At 50.9% G+C, this 12683-nt stretch overlaps 1 protein-coding gene across 2 annotated transcripts; it reads right to left on the bottom strand.

The window, feature by feature from the left end:
* Positions 1–256: 256 nt before the first annotated feature.
* Derl3 (derlin 3) lies at positions 257–2392 on the bottom strand. Of its 2 annotated transcripts, none has more exons than XM_071617684.1 (7): positions 2241–2392; positions 2051–2113; positions 1883–1956; positions 1680–1772; positions 1109–1305; positions 602–692; positions 257–482 (listed from the first exon to the last, which is right to left on the bottom strand). In XM_071617684.1, the coding sequence occupies exons 1-7, from the start codon at positions 2331–2333 to the stop codon at positions 389–391; spliced, it is 705 nt and encodes a 234-aa protein (XP_071473785.1). In that variant the 5' UTR covers positions 2334–2392; the 3' UTR covers positions 257–388. The 2 variants fall into 2 exon arrangements, with proteins under 2 accessions (XP_071473785.1, XP_071473782.1); XM_071617681.1 differs by having other exon boundaries at positions 2051–2116; positions 2241–2388.
* Between the last annotated feature and the right edge of the window lie 10291 nt (positions 2393–12683).

Below are 12683 nucleotides of genomic sequence, written 5' to 3'. Positions count from 1 at the left end.
AGGGAACAGAGGCACAGGGAGATAGGACTTGCTCTAAGACTTCATCAAGGCACTGATAGGGCTGGGACAGTAACCCTGAGTCTGTCATTTGTGAGCTCAAAGCTCTGCTGGGCATCCATGGGCAAATTGTTTGCCTTCTCTGGGCCCCCTGTCCTACCACCTTCAGTTGGGCAAAGAGGGCAGGCATGGAAAGGGATGAGAGGATGTGGCTGGCTGAGACAGGGGGTACCAGTGCTGTGCTTCCAGAGGCTGCAGGTGCTTCCAGAGGCTGTTTATTCAGGTGAGCCCTTTCATCCTGGCCCCAGACTCCAGGATGGGTTCTACTGCAAGCAGTGGTTAGGGGTAGGTTGGAGGCCTCCCACAAGAGTCAGACTGGCCCAGGGTGGGCTTACTGCTGTGGGTGTGGTTGATGAGGTCTTGGTTGCTCCTCAGGAAGGGGCAGATAATTGGGGTCCTCTTCAGGGGCATCCAGTAACAGCTTCCTGTGGGGAGGGATCCACAGAGAGCTGAGGCCAGCACAGGTCTCCAAGGGCGTGGAAGTTGCCTGAAGGGAAGGGAGGGAATGGGAAAAGAGGGGTATGCAGTCATCTCCAGCACTCACAAGAAGCTGGGTGTCAGCAGCAGCCTCTTGCCTCCAGGCTGGTTGGGGAAGACATCCTCCAGGAAGTAATAGATGTGGCCCACAGCAATCCCTATTGAGAAAGCCACAGAATGTCAGAGGCCACCCTACACAGCCCAGAGTGACCCCAGGCTTCAGAGCATGGGCACCCCCCAATGTCCTGTACAAACTGCCAGCCCAGAGACAGGCTTAAGGAGCCTAGAAGTGAGCAGGACCCGGGGAAGAAAAGGAGGGCCTGTGAACACTAGGGGAGCATGAACCATGGAGCAAGAACTCTTCCTTACCTACCCATCCCTCCCCCAGCAGGACCCACCCAAGCATCAGCAGGTCAACCATGAAGATGCCGCATGAGGGGTTGTAAGAACTGAGGAGCTGGGAGGGCTGTGGCTGAGAGGACCAGTAGAAGTAGGAGAGGATGCCCTGAGGCAGAGCAGCATGTCCAGAAAGGACCAGCCAACCTGGGGCAGTGGAAAGGACAGGCAGGCTCACCCAGCAGGTCCACAAGGATTGAGTTGCCCAGCAGCAGTGAAAAGCCCATGAGCGCCCAGGGCAGGAATGGTGCCTGGAAGGTGAGGAGGCCGAAGAAGTTGACTCTCACCCCAGGGCTGCGACGGCTCCACACATACACCAGCATGGCCATGAGGGCCTGGCCCAGGAAGAACAGACTACCCAGAAGTCCCAGCAGCTGGACCAGAGTCAAGGTGACTTGGTACAAGTCTCGGCTACATCCGGGGTCTCTCTGACTTCCTTAGCCCCCAGAGTCCTTCCACTGGATCCCCTTCCCTCGTTGCTCTTGTTCATTCCCCATCAAGACAATATCCCCTTCATCCCAGGCTCCAACCACTGCCCATTTCTCCTGGATACCTGCATTCAGGGCTCAGAGCTACCAACACCCCACCCGGCCTTCCAATTAAGATGGCAGCGAAATAACATCCTAAACTGAAGTAAATGACTGTGCCCTCTCCTTGGCCCCAGGCGGTCACGTCAAGCACCAGAGTCAACATAGGCCAGACCTCAAGGAGTTGTGGCTTGAGGTTCCTGAGCCCGTGGGAAGGATATTGTCATCAGGACGCCACCGAAGAGAAACATGAAGACGAAGTCAGCTGTACGGCCGCGAAAGGAGCCCTCCTCCAGCATACGGCAGTAACGGAACCTGCAGCGTTTGTATAGGAAGTGCCACCTCCAACCTAGCCTCAGTTTCCCCTCTCCCAGCCCAGGGTCCCCGCCCCCATACCCTGCCCAAATCCTTGCGACATAGGATACACGAAGAGCATGTTGAAGAAGAAGCTGAATCCTAGGGGCCCGAAGAAGAGGAAGTTGGTGACAAGCCTCCAGACCTACGAGGTGGGGGGGGGGGGGGGGGAGTAAGGGTAGTCAGGCGTGGGGAAGGTGGGGCCAGGCCAGCAGGTGCAAGGGACGCGGCGGCCTCACCTGGAACTTCCGGAACACAAGATGCGGGTTGAAGTAGAGCTGGAAGGGGCTGAGAAGCTCCAGCTGCTGTGGAACCAGGGGCACATCAGGGGATGTCCCCGGATCCACGCCGTTAACCCTGGCTACCTTCCCTAAAACCCCCTAGTTCCCCTCCAGGGTCGGTAACTATAGCGACGCCCAGTCTGCTCACCACGGCGGCTGTGGTGAGTACACAGGCTGCGGTGTAGGCCCTCGTCACCGCCGGCACCTGCAGAAACTCGGCCGCCAGCCCCGGCCAAGCCATTGAACCTTCTCCGGCACGCTTAGCCAGTCCTGAAGCGCGCTCTTTAACCGACCCGTGAAACCGCCTCCAAGCCCCGCCTAACTCCTGCTTTTGGCCAATCCTGGTGGTAGCCGCGGAACAACCGGGCTGGAGGGAGGGGCTCTGGGCTTGGTAAGCCAATAGAAAGAGGAAGAGAGAAGTTGGAAGTGGAAAAGAAAAAGCGGGCGGGTCGGAACAACTAGCCAATGAATAAGCCACACAGTTGAGCACGTGTCGGTTGTTGTGGCTGCAGTGGCGGCGCGGGAGAAAGTGTGGCCAATGAGGAACTGGCCTCTTCAAGATATTCTAGAGGAGAACCAATAGCAAAGGACCACGAGGCCACCATGGGGGCGGGGCTCGGATTACCGCCTCAGGGGGGAAAAAGACCCGCGCCAGGTGCTGCGAGGCCGGAAAGGGGCGGAGCCACGGGGGTGGGTGAGACCAGAAGTCCGGAGGTGTTAGTCCGGGTCTTCCCTCCTACCCCGCCTCTCCCATAGTGATCTTGGCGTGTTCTACCCTGTGAGAATCTGGGGCAGGGCCGCCTACTCCGCAGCAAAGGAGGCGCTTGGTAGCATGTCCAAATTTCCCCAGACGTTCAGGGTTCCCTAACCTCTGCTTGCCCCTGCTGGAAATCTTCCTGGCCGCTCTCTGGGGAAGGGGCTGAGTTTGGGGGACTTGTGGCCTTAGGCGGAAAACAAGGATAGTGGGGCAGGCCAGAGCAAGTGGATAAGATGGAGAGGGACTTGATATTTTGATAGAAGAAAGAAACTTCATACAGTCAGTCATTCGACTGTCATGTACAATGTATTGGGTGCCCTTCTAAATGCTGGGGATACAGCAGTTAATGAGCTAGAGATAGTGGCTGATAGAAAATAAGACAAATGTGGGGTGTGACCAGATGGTGGCCTACCAGCTGCGTGGGGTGATCAGGGAAGCCTCTGTGAGGAGGTGATTGTCACTTTTTTAAAGTGCCCATTAGGCTGGGCATGGTGGCGCAGGACTTTAAGCCCAGCTATTTGGGAGGCTAAGACAGAAAGATACAGAGTTCAAAGTCAGCCTCATCAACTTAGCCAGACCTATCTCAAAAAAATAAAAAGGGCTGGGGATGTGACTCAGTGGTTAAGCGCCCTTGGATTAAATCAACCTTATCAATAATAATAATAATAGCCCATTAGGATGGTTATACAAACAAAACAAGAAGACAGAAAATGACAAGTGCTGTCCAGGATACAGAGAAATTGGAAATTTTGTGTGCTATTGCTGAGAATATAAAATGGTGTGGCTACTATGGAAAAACAGTATGGCTATTACTCAAAAGTTAAGAATAGAATTACCATATGACCCAGCAATTCTACTGCTGGGTACATACCCAGGAGAATTGAAAGCAGTAACTTGAATCAGTAATTTATTTTCACACCCATGTTCATAGCATATTCATAACAGCACAAAGGTGGAAACAACCCAAGTGTCCATTAACATGGGAATGGATAAACTGTGGTATATACGAAAATGGAGTATTATTCAGCCCTAAAGGAATGAAATTCTGCATCTTGAAGACATTATGCTAAGTGAAATTATACAGGTACAAAAGGACAAATACTGTAGTATTTCACTTAAATGAGAGGGGAAGTGGGAAGCTGTAGTTCAATGGGTAAAGAATTTCAGTTTGAGAAAACTGAAAAGTTCTAGAGATTAATAATGGTGATTGTTACACATGAATGTGAAAATACATACATAATACTATTTAACTATACACCTTAAAATGGTCAGAACAAATTTTATGCTTTATGTATTTTATAACTTATAAAAATTTTATCTATGTCTCTCCTGAGGGCAGTGGATTGTCAGAGGAATCAGTAAGCAGAGGGACACTTCAGGTGACAGTGGTGGCTTGGGCAGGATAGAACTGTGGGTCCAGGAGCAGGGGAGGTGGTTTTGCCCACAGACCAAACATGGCTGTGAAAGATTGTTTCCCAGGGACATTGTTAGAGAACAGAAAGATAAAGATGGCGGGAACATGAGGTTAAGAGAATAATTCTATAAAATGGGCCCATTTTTGCTGACTCTCCACATGCTATCTTTTCCAAGAAGCAATTCACCTGCACCCCTGCATGGGCCTACGTGAACATGATATGTTACTATCATGTTAACTATCTGTTAACTACAGGAGAAATGCAGGCCCAAGATAATGTCGATGGAAGAACTCAGGAGGTTTTTTGTGACCAGGTCCTGAAACTCTGGGAGATAAGGGTAGTTCTTCCTAACCATAAAATATGTAAGAATGTATGGTTAAGAATCCAATTAGAGGGCTGGGGTTGTGGCTCAGCGGTAGAGTGCTTGCCTAGCATGTGTGAGGCACTGGGTTTGATTCTCAGCACCACGTATATATAAAATGACATAAAGATACATTGACAACTAAAAAAAAAAATTTCCAAAAATCCAGGGCTGGGGTCAGTGGTAGAGCACTTACCTAGCATGTGTGAGACCCCTAGGTTTGATCCTCAGCACCTCATATAAATAAATAAAGGTATTGTGTCCACCTACAATTTAAAAAAATATTTTTAAAAAATCCAATTAGAACTGATCAGCATGGGCCAAATTGACCTAGAGCTGCTATGACAGTGGGGACTTGAGAGTCTGATGTCATCCTGCTGTCCGCCAAAAGTCAAGAGGTAGACCTGGGCAGAACTCTCTGGAAACTTCTCTGGGATCTCCAATAAAACTGGAATGCAGGAGAGGCACATTGTTCCTCTCTTCTGAAGAGGACCTGCTCTCTCCCTTGAGAGTGTCCCCTTTCCCTTTTCCTTATCCCTTCAATAAACTCATTCCTATTACTCTGAGCTACATGTCTGAAATCTTTCTGACTTGATTGCAAGAACAGGGGTTTGAAGAGGCAGTCTTCACACTGCCTCAGTATCTTGAAAGGCCCCAGCTCCATAACATCCATGACTGTGAGAGAGAAGTCAAGGCCCACACTTGGGGCCTAAGCCAGAGTAGGTAGATGGTGATGGCCATTGCAGAGAGGAAGAGCACTTGAGTAGAAGGTAGAGAGATGGAGAGTTCTATTCTGGCCTCATTGATTTGGAGAAATCTTTGTGACATCCACTGGCAAAACTACTGAGTATGGCATTGGGGGAAAGTAGGGTCAACAGTGCACATGTGGGTGTCAGTCACAAGTAGACCAATGGCATCTATAGCCTGAGCCTGTGTGAGATGCCCAAGGGGTAAGGGTAGATGGAGAAGAGAAGCCAGGCCTGGCAACCTGACTTTCAGTGCTCTGAGAAAGAAGGCAAACCTAACCAATAGGATCAAAAGGTTGGGGGAAGGGAAAGGTTTAGGAGCTGAGCCCAGGAAGTGCTTCAGAAAGGACCATGCAGTGAGAAGTTCAGGGAGATGTGTGCCTTGGGACTGTGGGATGTAGCCATGCCAAAGTCTCTGGTGATCAGGATAATGGTAAGCAGGAAGAAAAGGAAAGTGCTCATAAAGTCAGCACAGGGAATTCCGCCTTGGATGTCCATGTTTGTACATAAGACCAGAGATCCTCTAGTCCAGGTCCTGAGGTCCCTGGAGACTAAAGCTAGCTGAGAGAACTGGTTGAGCAGGATACTCAGAGCACAAGGGTCCCACAAGGATACCGAGGGGGGGTTCCCTGGGGACCAGTGCCTGATGAGAGTGGGTCAAGGTGCCACTGGAGGGAAGTGGAGAGCTGGCAGGCTGAAGGGGATGTGCATTTGTGTAGGGTATTTGTTAAGTACCACTAATACAGCAGATTGGACCAAAGTGCTAAGAGATTGGGGTTTGGGGCAGGCTGAGAGAAACCCCTCAGATGGCCTTGGTTTTCCAGTAAAGCAGACCAAGGTCATATTTGAAGTGGGCCAGGGAGAGCAGATCCCTTGGTGGCAGCAGTGTGCAACAGGGCAGGGATCCAGGGCCTCTGACGCCAGGACAGGCGCCACCAGACTGGTAATGAACCCAAGGAGGGAGGGAGGTCAGGTTTCAAGCCAGCTTGGGGAAGGAGGGAAGGTATTCTTCCTTAAGGCATTTAGCTTGCTGGCCACCCTCCACTTGGGGTCAAGATGGGGCTAGCAGGAGGGGCTCTCATTGTCAGCAGGGACGTCTGTCTCCCCTGTGATTGGGGGCTGATAAGGCAGGCGCCTGGATTGGGGGCTGTGAAGCACATTCCTGGGAGGCTGGGAGTCCAGGGTTGGTGGGGCAGCACGCCTGACAAAGGAGAAGACAGGCGAAACATTAAAGGGAGTAGCAGCTGGGTTCTGCTGCAGATGCACCTTCTCAGAGACGTGGGGAATCCTCAGATAGGGGAACTGAAGCTTGGTGGAAGGCAAAGCAAGACCTGGGGCAGACCTCCATTTTCAGTCCTGTCCCATCTCAGGACAAAGGCCATTCTGCAGACAGAAGGTCCACTTGTCCTTGGACCTTCAGGTACCTCTTAGTTATTTATGAAGAGAAGCTCTTGGTACCCCAAGTTCCAGGAGCCGGAAGACACAACAAGTCCTGGATGCTCTAATATCTGGGTGGCAGACCTGCCAGCTGGGCCATCTGCTATTTCCTGTGCAAAGACTGCCGACGTGAGAAAGACCTGTGGTCCCTTGGCAAAATGGCTATGAGCTCTGCTGTCCATGCCACCTTACTGACTCGGCAACCCTCCCTGTGGCAAAACAAGAAGAAATCCCCAAATTCCCAGGTCTGGTGAACCCCAAAGGAGCCCTAAATCTCCTGTCCAGGCTCTCGGTGGTGCTCACAGGCAAGACCTGCCTTCTTCCTCAGAGCCTCACACATAAGGGCAGACCCTCTTCAGCCCTGGTGACCACCCAGAAACCCAGAGCCTCCCCTGCACACACACACACCCTTTTCCCCGTGTTGTACGTGATGCTCCCACAAGACTCTTCAGTTCCTTCCCTCCTCTCCAGTAAACCTCAGTGCTACTACCACTGCTTATTCAGGTCTTGGCTTTTCTCCTCTGAGACTTCCCAAGTTCTCTGAACCATTCATTCATGCATTCCTTCATTCATTTTCTTCCCTAGCAGCCTAGATGTTCTGTTAAAAGAAGAGAGGAAGAGCAGATGGCAGAATTGCCCCCTACTTCAGGAATCCCTACCCAATCACCCACAAAGGGACCAGAGCTCACCTCTCTTACAATAGCACTTTATTTTTAAATGTGTTTTAGTTCAAAGGCTGTCCATGCAAGTGGTATCAAACCAAAAGAATTAGTAACAAGGTAAATGCTCTGTCCATGCTGAAGTTCTTGACCAACACATGGTAGGCTTTGTGGGCCCTGAAGACTCATCTGTCTCTCAGAGACCCAACCCCTTCTAATATATGGACCACTGTGGTGGGTGGGCCTCCCCTGCAGCTCCAGCCAGCCCCTCCCAGAAGCAGCTGTTTCCTGGTAAACCCTTCCTGTCTGGGCCATTGAGTATTTTTAGCACCAAATCCGGAAACCATGTACTGGGCAGCTGTTTACAGCCAGAGTGTAAGAACAGACCATCCAGGTAAGCTGTTTCAGACCTAGACCACAGAGGGTGCTACCTAGGCCTGGCCTGTCTAGTCCTAGTAGCAGAATCCAGATTTTCCAGGAATAAGCTGGCCTCCAGGTTGTATGGCAAGGGAGAAGGCAGAGTCAGGCAGAGGATGAGTCACAGTAGCCAGGCCAAGAAAAAGTGAATGGCCTGTGAAAAGCCTCTGAAGTACCTGGTGGGGACAGGGAGACAAGCAAAGGCAGGGACGAGAAAGGGACAGGGGTGCATATAATGTAAAGCAAGAGAGGGAGCCAAGCAGAGTTGTGTCAACTGTGGTCTGTGACAAGGACAGTGGAGGGAGAGTCATGGAAGGGTTTTGAGTGTGGTGGTGAGTCATAAGCAGCTGGCAGCTAAGGGACAAGAGTAGAAGCTGTCACCGAACACAGTGGTGCACACCTGTAATACCAGCAACTCTGAAGGCTGTGGCAAGAGGAACCCAAGTTCTAGACCAGCCTCAGCAACTTAGCAAGACCTGTCTCAAAATAAAATTAAAAGGGCTGGGGATGTAGGTCAATGATAAAACACCCCTGGGTTCAATCCCCAGGACAAAAAAAAAAAAATCATATGCAGTCATCTGAGAGTATGAGAGGAGGAGGGTGGCAGAGAAGGAGGAAGCGGATCCACTGGCAGCAGCAGCATGCAGCAGGACTGGGGTTGAATGATGCCAGGACAGATGGCTGCTGGGCATGAAAGAGCCCACAGAGGGAGGTCAGACCCATGACGGGAAGCCAATGGGTCAAAGTGGGATTTAGTGTCTCTCCGTGGCCAGAAGAGCTCCTGAGGGACAGAGATACCACTATGGACATTCCTGACCATAGGTACATGGGAGCCCCGGGCTTGGAGGAGACAAAAGAGAAAAGGCCTGAGAGAGTGGACTGGCAGGGGCCCTGCAGAATCCATCCTTGGATTCTGACCTTCATGAGCTTGGCAGTGCGAGTGAGGGCAAGATGAGGCTCACTACTGGCTTGCAAAACCCTGGGGACAGTGAATCTTCCCCTGGGGAGACATAGATGAAGGCCTGGTTTGGGAGGGACACCATCTGTTGAATTTGGATAGGCTATTTGGGGTGCTGTGGGGACATGACAACCTTGAGAAAGCCTGGTCCCCTGCAGAGGCACAGTAGTTGTACATACAAATGGCAACTCTAGACCTGATGTCTGCTGGAGTGCAGGAGGCGAGGTCTTGGTAACCATGGATATATGTGAAGTCCAGGGCCAGGTCTTCAGCTTCATCAGCTTCAGGGATAACAGTGGGACATGACTGCTAACTGCCTCCGCCCCACCCCCACCCCCATGTCACAGTGATACTGAAGCCCAGTGTCTCTATGAAACAGGCAGATTGGAAGGGTCCATGTATATGTATAGAGTGTCTTTCAGCTTGCCAGGTTGGAGGGTCCATATTTCTATATGGGAGCTCCTTCCTGGGATAGACGCTGCTGGCCTCCCCCTCTGAGGCCAGTCTCAACCCTGAAGGAGTAAATGTCTGTGAGCAAGAATATACCAAGGCACGCTTGTAATCCTGGCAGCTTGGGAGGCTGAGACAGGAGGATTGTGAGTTCCAAGTCAGCCTCAGCAGCAGCGAGGCACTAAGTAACTCAGTGAGACCCTGTCTCTAAATAAAATGCAAAATAGGGCTGGGGATGTGGCTCAGTGGTTGAATTCAATCCCCGGCAACCCCCACCCCCACCCCATATACATATATATATATATATATATATATATATATATATATATATCTCAAAGACGGATTGTATAGGGCCCATATCAGTCCTTTATTTGGGGCCTATTTCCTGCTGTCTTCTCCCAGCTGGAGTTGCCAGGTGCCTGTGATCAAGAATGTGTACAGTGGCCATTTTTGTACCTCAGGAGCTCTTCTGACAAGGGAGAGAAATTGAATCCCACTCCAAGCAGGGAGAGAAGACCACACCAGTGAGCTATCCATGGACAAACAGCCATGGCAGGGCCACAGACAAGGACAGTGGTAGAATAGGAAGAGGGCAAGCTAGGCAGGGAAAATGGCCTGGGCAAAGTGAAGAGGCAGGAATGGACCTTGTGGCTGCTCAAAGGCAAGGCAAAGACACCGTGAAATGCAGGAGACTGTAGTTGCTCAGTGATTCTGGCCAGACTCTGCAGCATGGTTTGCCAAATTCACTTAAATCTCACCACTCTCTGATGAAGCAGTTTACTATTACAGATGAGAAAGCAGAATCAGTGTAGTTAAGTAACCTGTCTGAGGACACACACATAAAGAGGTACCAAGATAGCAGGGTGCCGGTCCTGTCTTTGTCACCCTGAGGGGCAATAGAGGTGCCCAAAGAAGGAAATTAAGTAACCCCCACCCCATCACTGGGGCACAGAGGAGTGAGGGCCATCATCCCCGCATGTCAGTGGAGTGCATTACCAGCCAGCAGTGTGCAGCCTCAGACCAGTGCTGTGAAACCTCTTTGTAACCTTAGGGCTCCTCAGGCTCTCTGCTCCTCAGCTGCTTCCCTGTGTCCATGCCTGTTTCATTGTCTCTAACCCCCTATGGCTGGATGAGATGGCTCCTGTCCAACCCCTAGCTGTGCTCTGTGGGGCTGACCTGAGCCTGTCCCCCACGTCCCCCACTCCCCAGCCTTCACAGTCCTCAGCAATTGCCAGTAATTCCCACATCCTCCAGTGACTGCTGTTGGAATGTAAAAGCCACCTCCGGAACCACCTCCCAGAGCATGTGTGTGCGGGGTGGCTTCCCCTCCCCCGCTGCTGCTATTTTTGGGCTCAGAGCTTCAGGCTGTGTTTTGGGAGAAGCAGATTATCTGCTTGGCAGAGTCAGCCAAAGGGTTACAAGTTCCCAGAAACAAAACCTGGAGAGGCAGTGAAAAGACTTCAGGCCCTGTGAGCGTCTGTGCTGCTTGTCTGCACACCCAGGAGCTGTACTCTTGGGTTCTACACAGAGGGGGTTTGGCTGTATGATCCCAGGTGTGTATGTGTGTGCAGCCTGTGGGCACATTGTTCTGCAGTTGTCCTTGAAATCATCAAGCAGTGCTGGCTTAAAAGAAATCTGGAGGGACAAGGGCCACTCTGGGAGCCCTTGCCCATGACTCAGAGCCATGGGCAGGTGGAAAGGAAAAGCCCAAGGTTCTCCCCACCTCCCATCTGGCTTATACTCACTGACACTCCCACTGAGCAGCCAGGTCCTGCATGTGTTCACCACACACACACACACACACACACACACACACTCACCAGGGATTGTCCAACCACTAGGAAAATAAACTCCTACCAGTGTGCTGGGACAAGAACCCAGGTGTCCTTGTCTTCTCACAGTGACACCATCAGCCAGCATTCCTGCCTCCACATTGTTCTCAAAACATTCTCTCAGTTCTTCTTCTTCTTCAGGAGGTATTGGGAGGCCTCTTCAAGAAAAAAAAAAAAAATGAATGCACGACATGTGACATCTGTTCTGTGGTCTCAGCATTGGGAAGGCTGAAATAGGAGGATCAATTGAGCTTGAGAGTTCAGGGCCTGTCTGGGCAACATAGCAAGACCCCATCTCCTCAGAAAGTTCAAAGAAAGAAGGAGAGAAAGGAAAGGAGAGAGGAATGGAAAAGTATAGATGTAAGATTAGGTACCAAAATGAATATTTATTTAAAATGAGAATGCAAACAAAACACACGACAAATTCATAAAAGCTGACAAACCACCTGCAAACAAAGTGCAGGGGGAAAAAAAAATCCCCTCTCTGATAAGAAGATGACTTGATGGCCCACCCTGCCCAGGTCAGGTGGGGCTTGAAAAAAAAACCAGCATGTACTAACCGGGCCCTTACATGTCGATTACCATGTAATGGAGAAACCGAGACCTGGGTATAGGGAGGGCTCACATGAAGTGGTGAGGGCTAGGAAGAGACATATTGGCTGTTTTGCTTCCATATCCTAAACCTGCAACAACTAGCCCAGCCATGAAGGGACTGGCTACCTTGGCGTCCACCTCCTCTCCCGTCTCTGTAGAGAGAAGATGACCCCTGCCCCAGGAATGCAGGCGTCAGAGCTTCTGAAGCTGGCCTAGCCATCATCCCTGTTCCCCACACCCCCCACCCCCCGCCCTTCCCCTCCAGATGTGGATGCAGCTGTATTTTTAGAATAACCCACCACAGGACATTCTTTCCTTCTAATTAAGATGACTTTCAAATCTCTGGGCAATCAGCCTCATTGTTCAGTCCTCAAATATCAAAGGGTGGCCAGGAGGCACTGCCTCAGCTGGTTATAGGGTGGGGTTTGTTTTCTTTTGCTTTTATAACCATTATATTGAAAATGAGACCCAGAGCCTGAGTGAACCCATGCCAACTCTGAGGAGGATGGTGAAGCATTATTTCGGGAAGAGTTTGCAGGAGTTGCCCCAGGCCTCGCCTTGTGTATTTTATTCCCTATCTCAGTTAGGGATGCTTAGCTATAGACTGCAGTCCCCTGGTTAAATCACCCAAGGTTAGGTTAGGGTCTGTCTAGGTCAAGTGTCTGATCTGGCTTCAGATATCCACCCTCAGGATTATTGGTCCAGGCACTTTTAGGAGCTATGGATACACTGTGCAGTTGGCTGGCCAACTATTAGAATGTCCCCATTTTACAGGTGAATAAATGGAGGCTGGGAGAGAGGATGTGCTTGTTAGAGCTGCAGGAGCCCCACTGGTGTTGGTCATAGCCAGGCCTGTGGCCAGCCTACTATGCTACAAGGTAGTTCATTGCCTGTCTTGGCCCCCTGGTGCCCAAGGTCAGCAGGACTTCCAAACTTCAACCTAGAAGGTCGAGTGCCCTCCTAGG

Source organism: Marmota flaviventris, chromosome 1 (genome assembly GCF_047511675.1).
Source record: "Marmota flaviventris isolate mMarFla1 chromosome 1, mMarFla1.hap1, whole genome shotgun sequence".
In the NCBI taxonomy this organism is placed as follows: domain Eukaryota; kingdom Metazoa; phylum Chordata; class Mammalia; order Rodentia; family Sciuridae; genus Marmota; species Marmota flaviventris.
This window is presented reverse-complemented; position numbering and strand designations above follow the sequence as displayed.

Bases quoted from the DNA above. Each gene is read 5' to 3' on its own strand.
- Derl3 (XM_071617681.1), bottom strand. From the start codon at position 2,333: ATGGCTTGGCCGGGGCTGGCGGCCGAGTTTCTGCAGGTGCCGGCGGTG. The intron at 1,773-1,882 runs GTATCCTATGTC...CAAACGCTGCAG, and splicing joins TTCTTCAACATGCTCTTCGT to GTTCCGTTACTGCCGTATGC. The intron at 483-601 runs GTGAGTGCTGGA...CCCTCCCCACAG, and splicing joins CTGCTGACACCCAGCTTCTT to GAAGCTGTTACTGGATGCCC.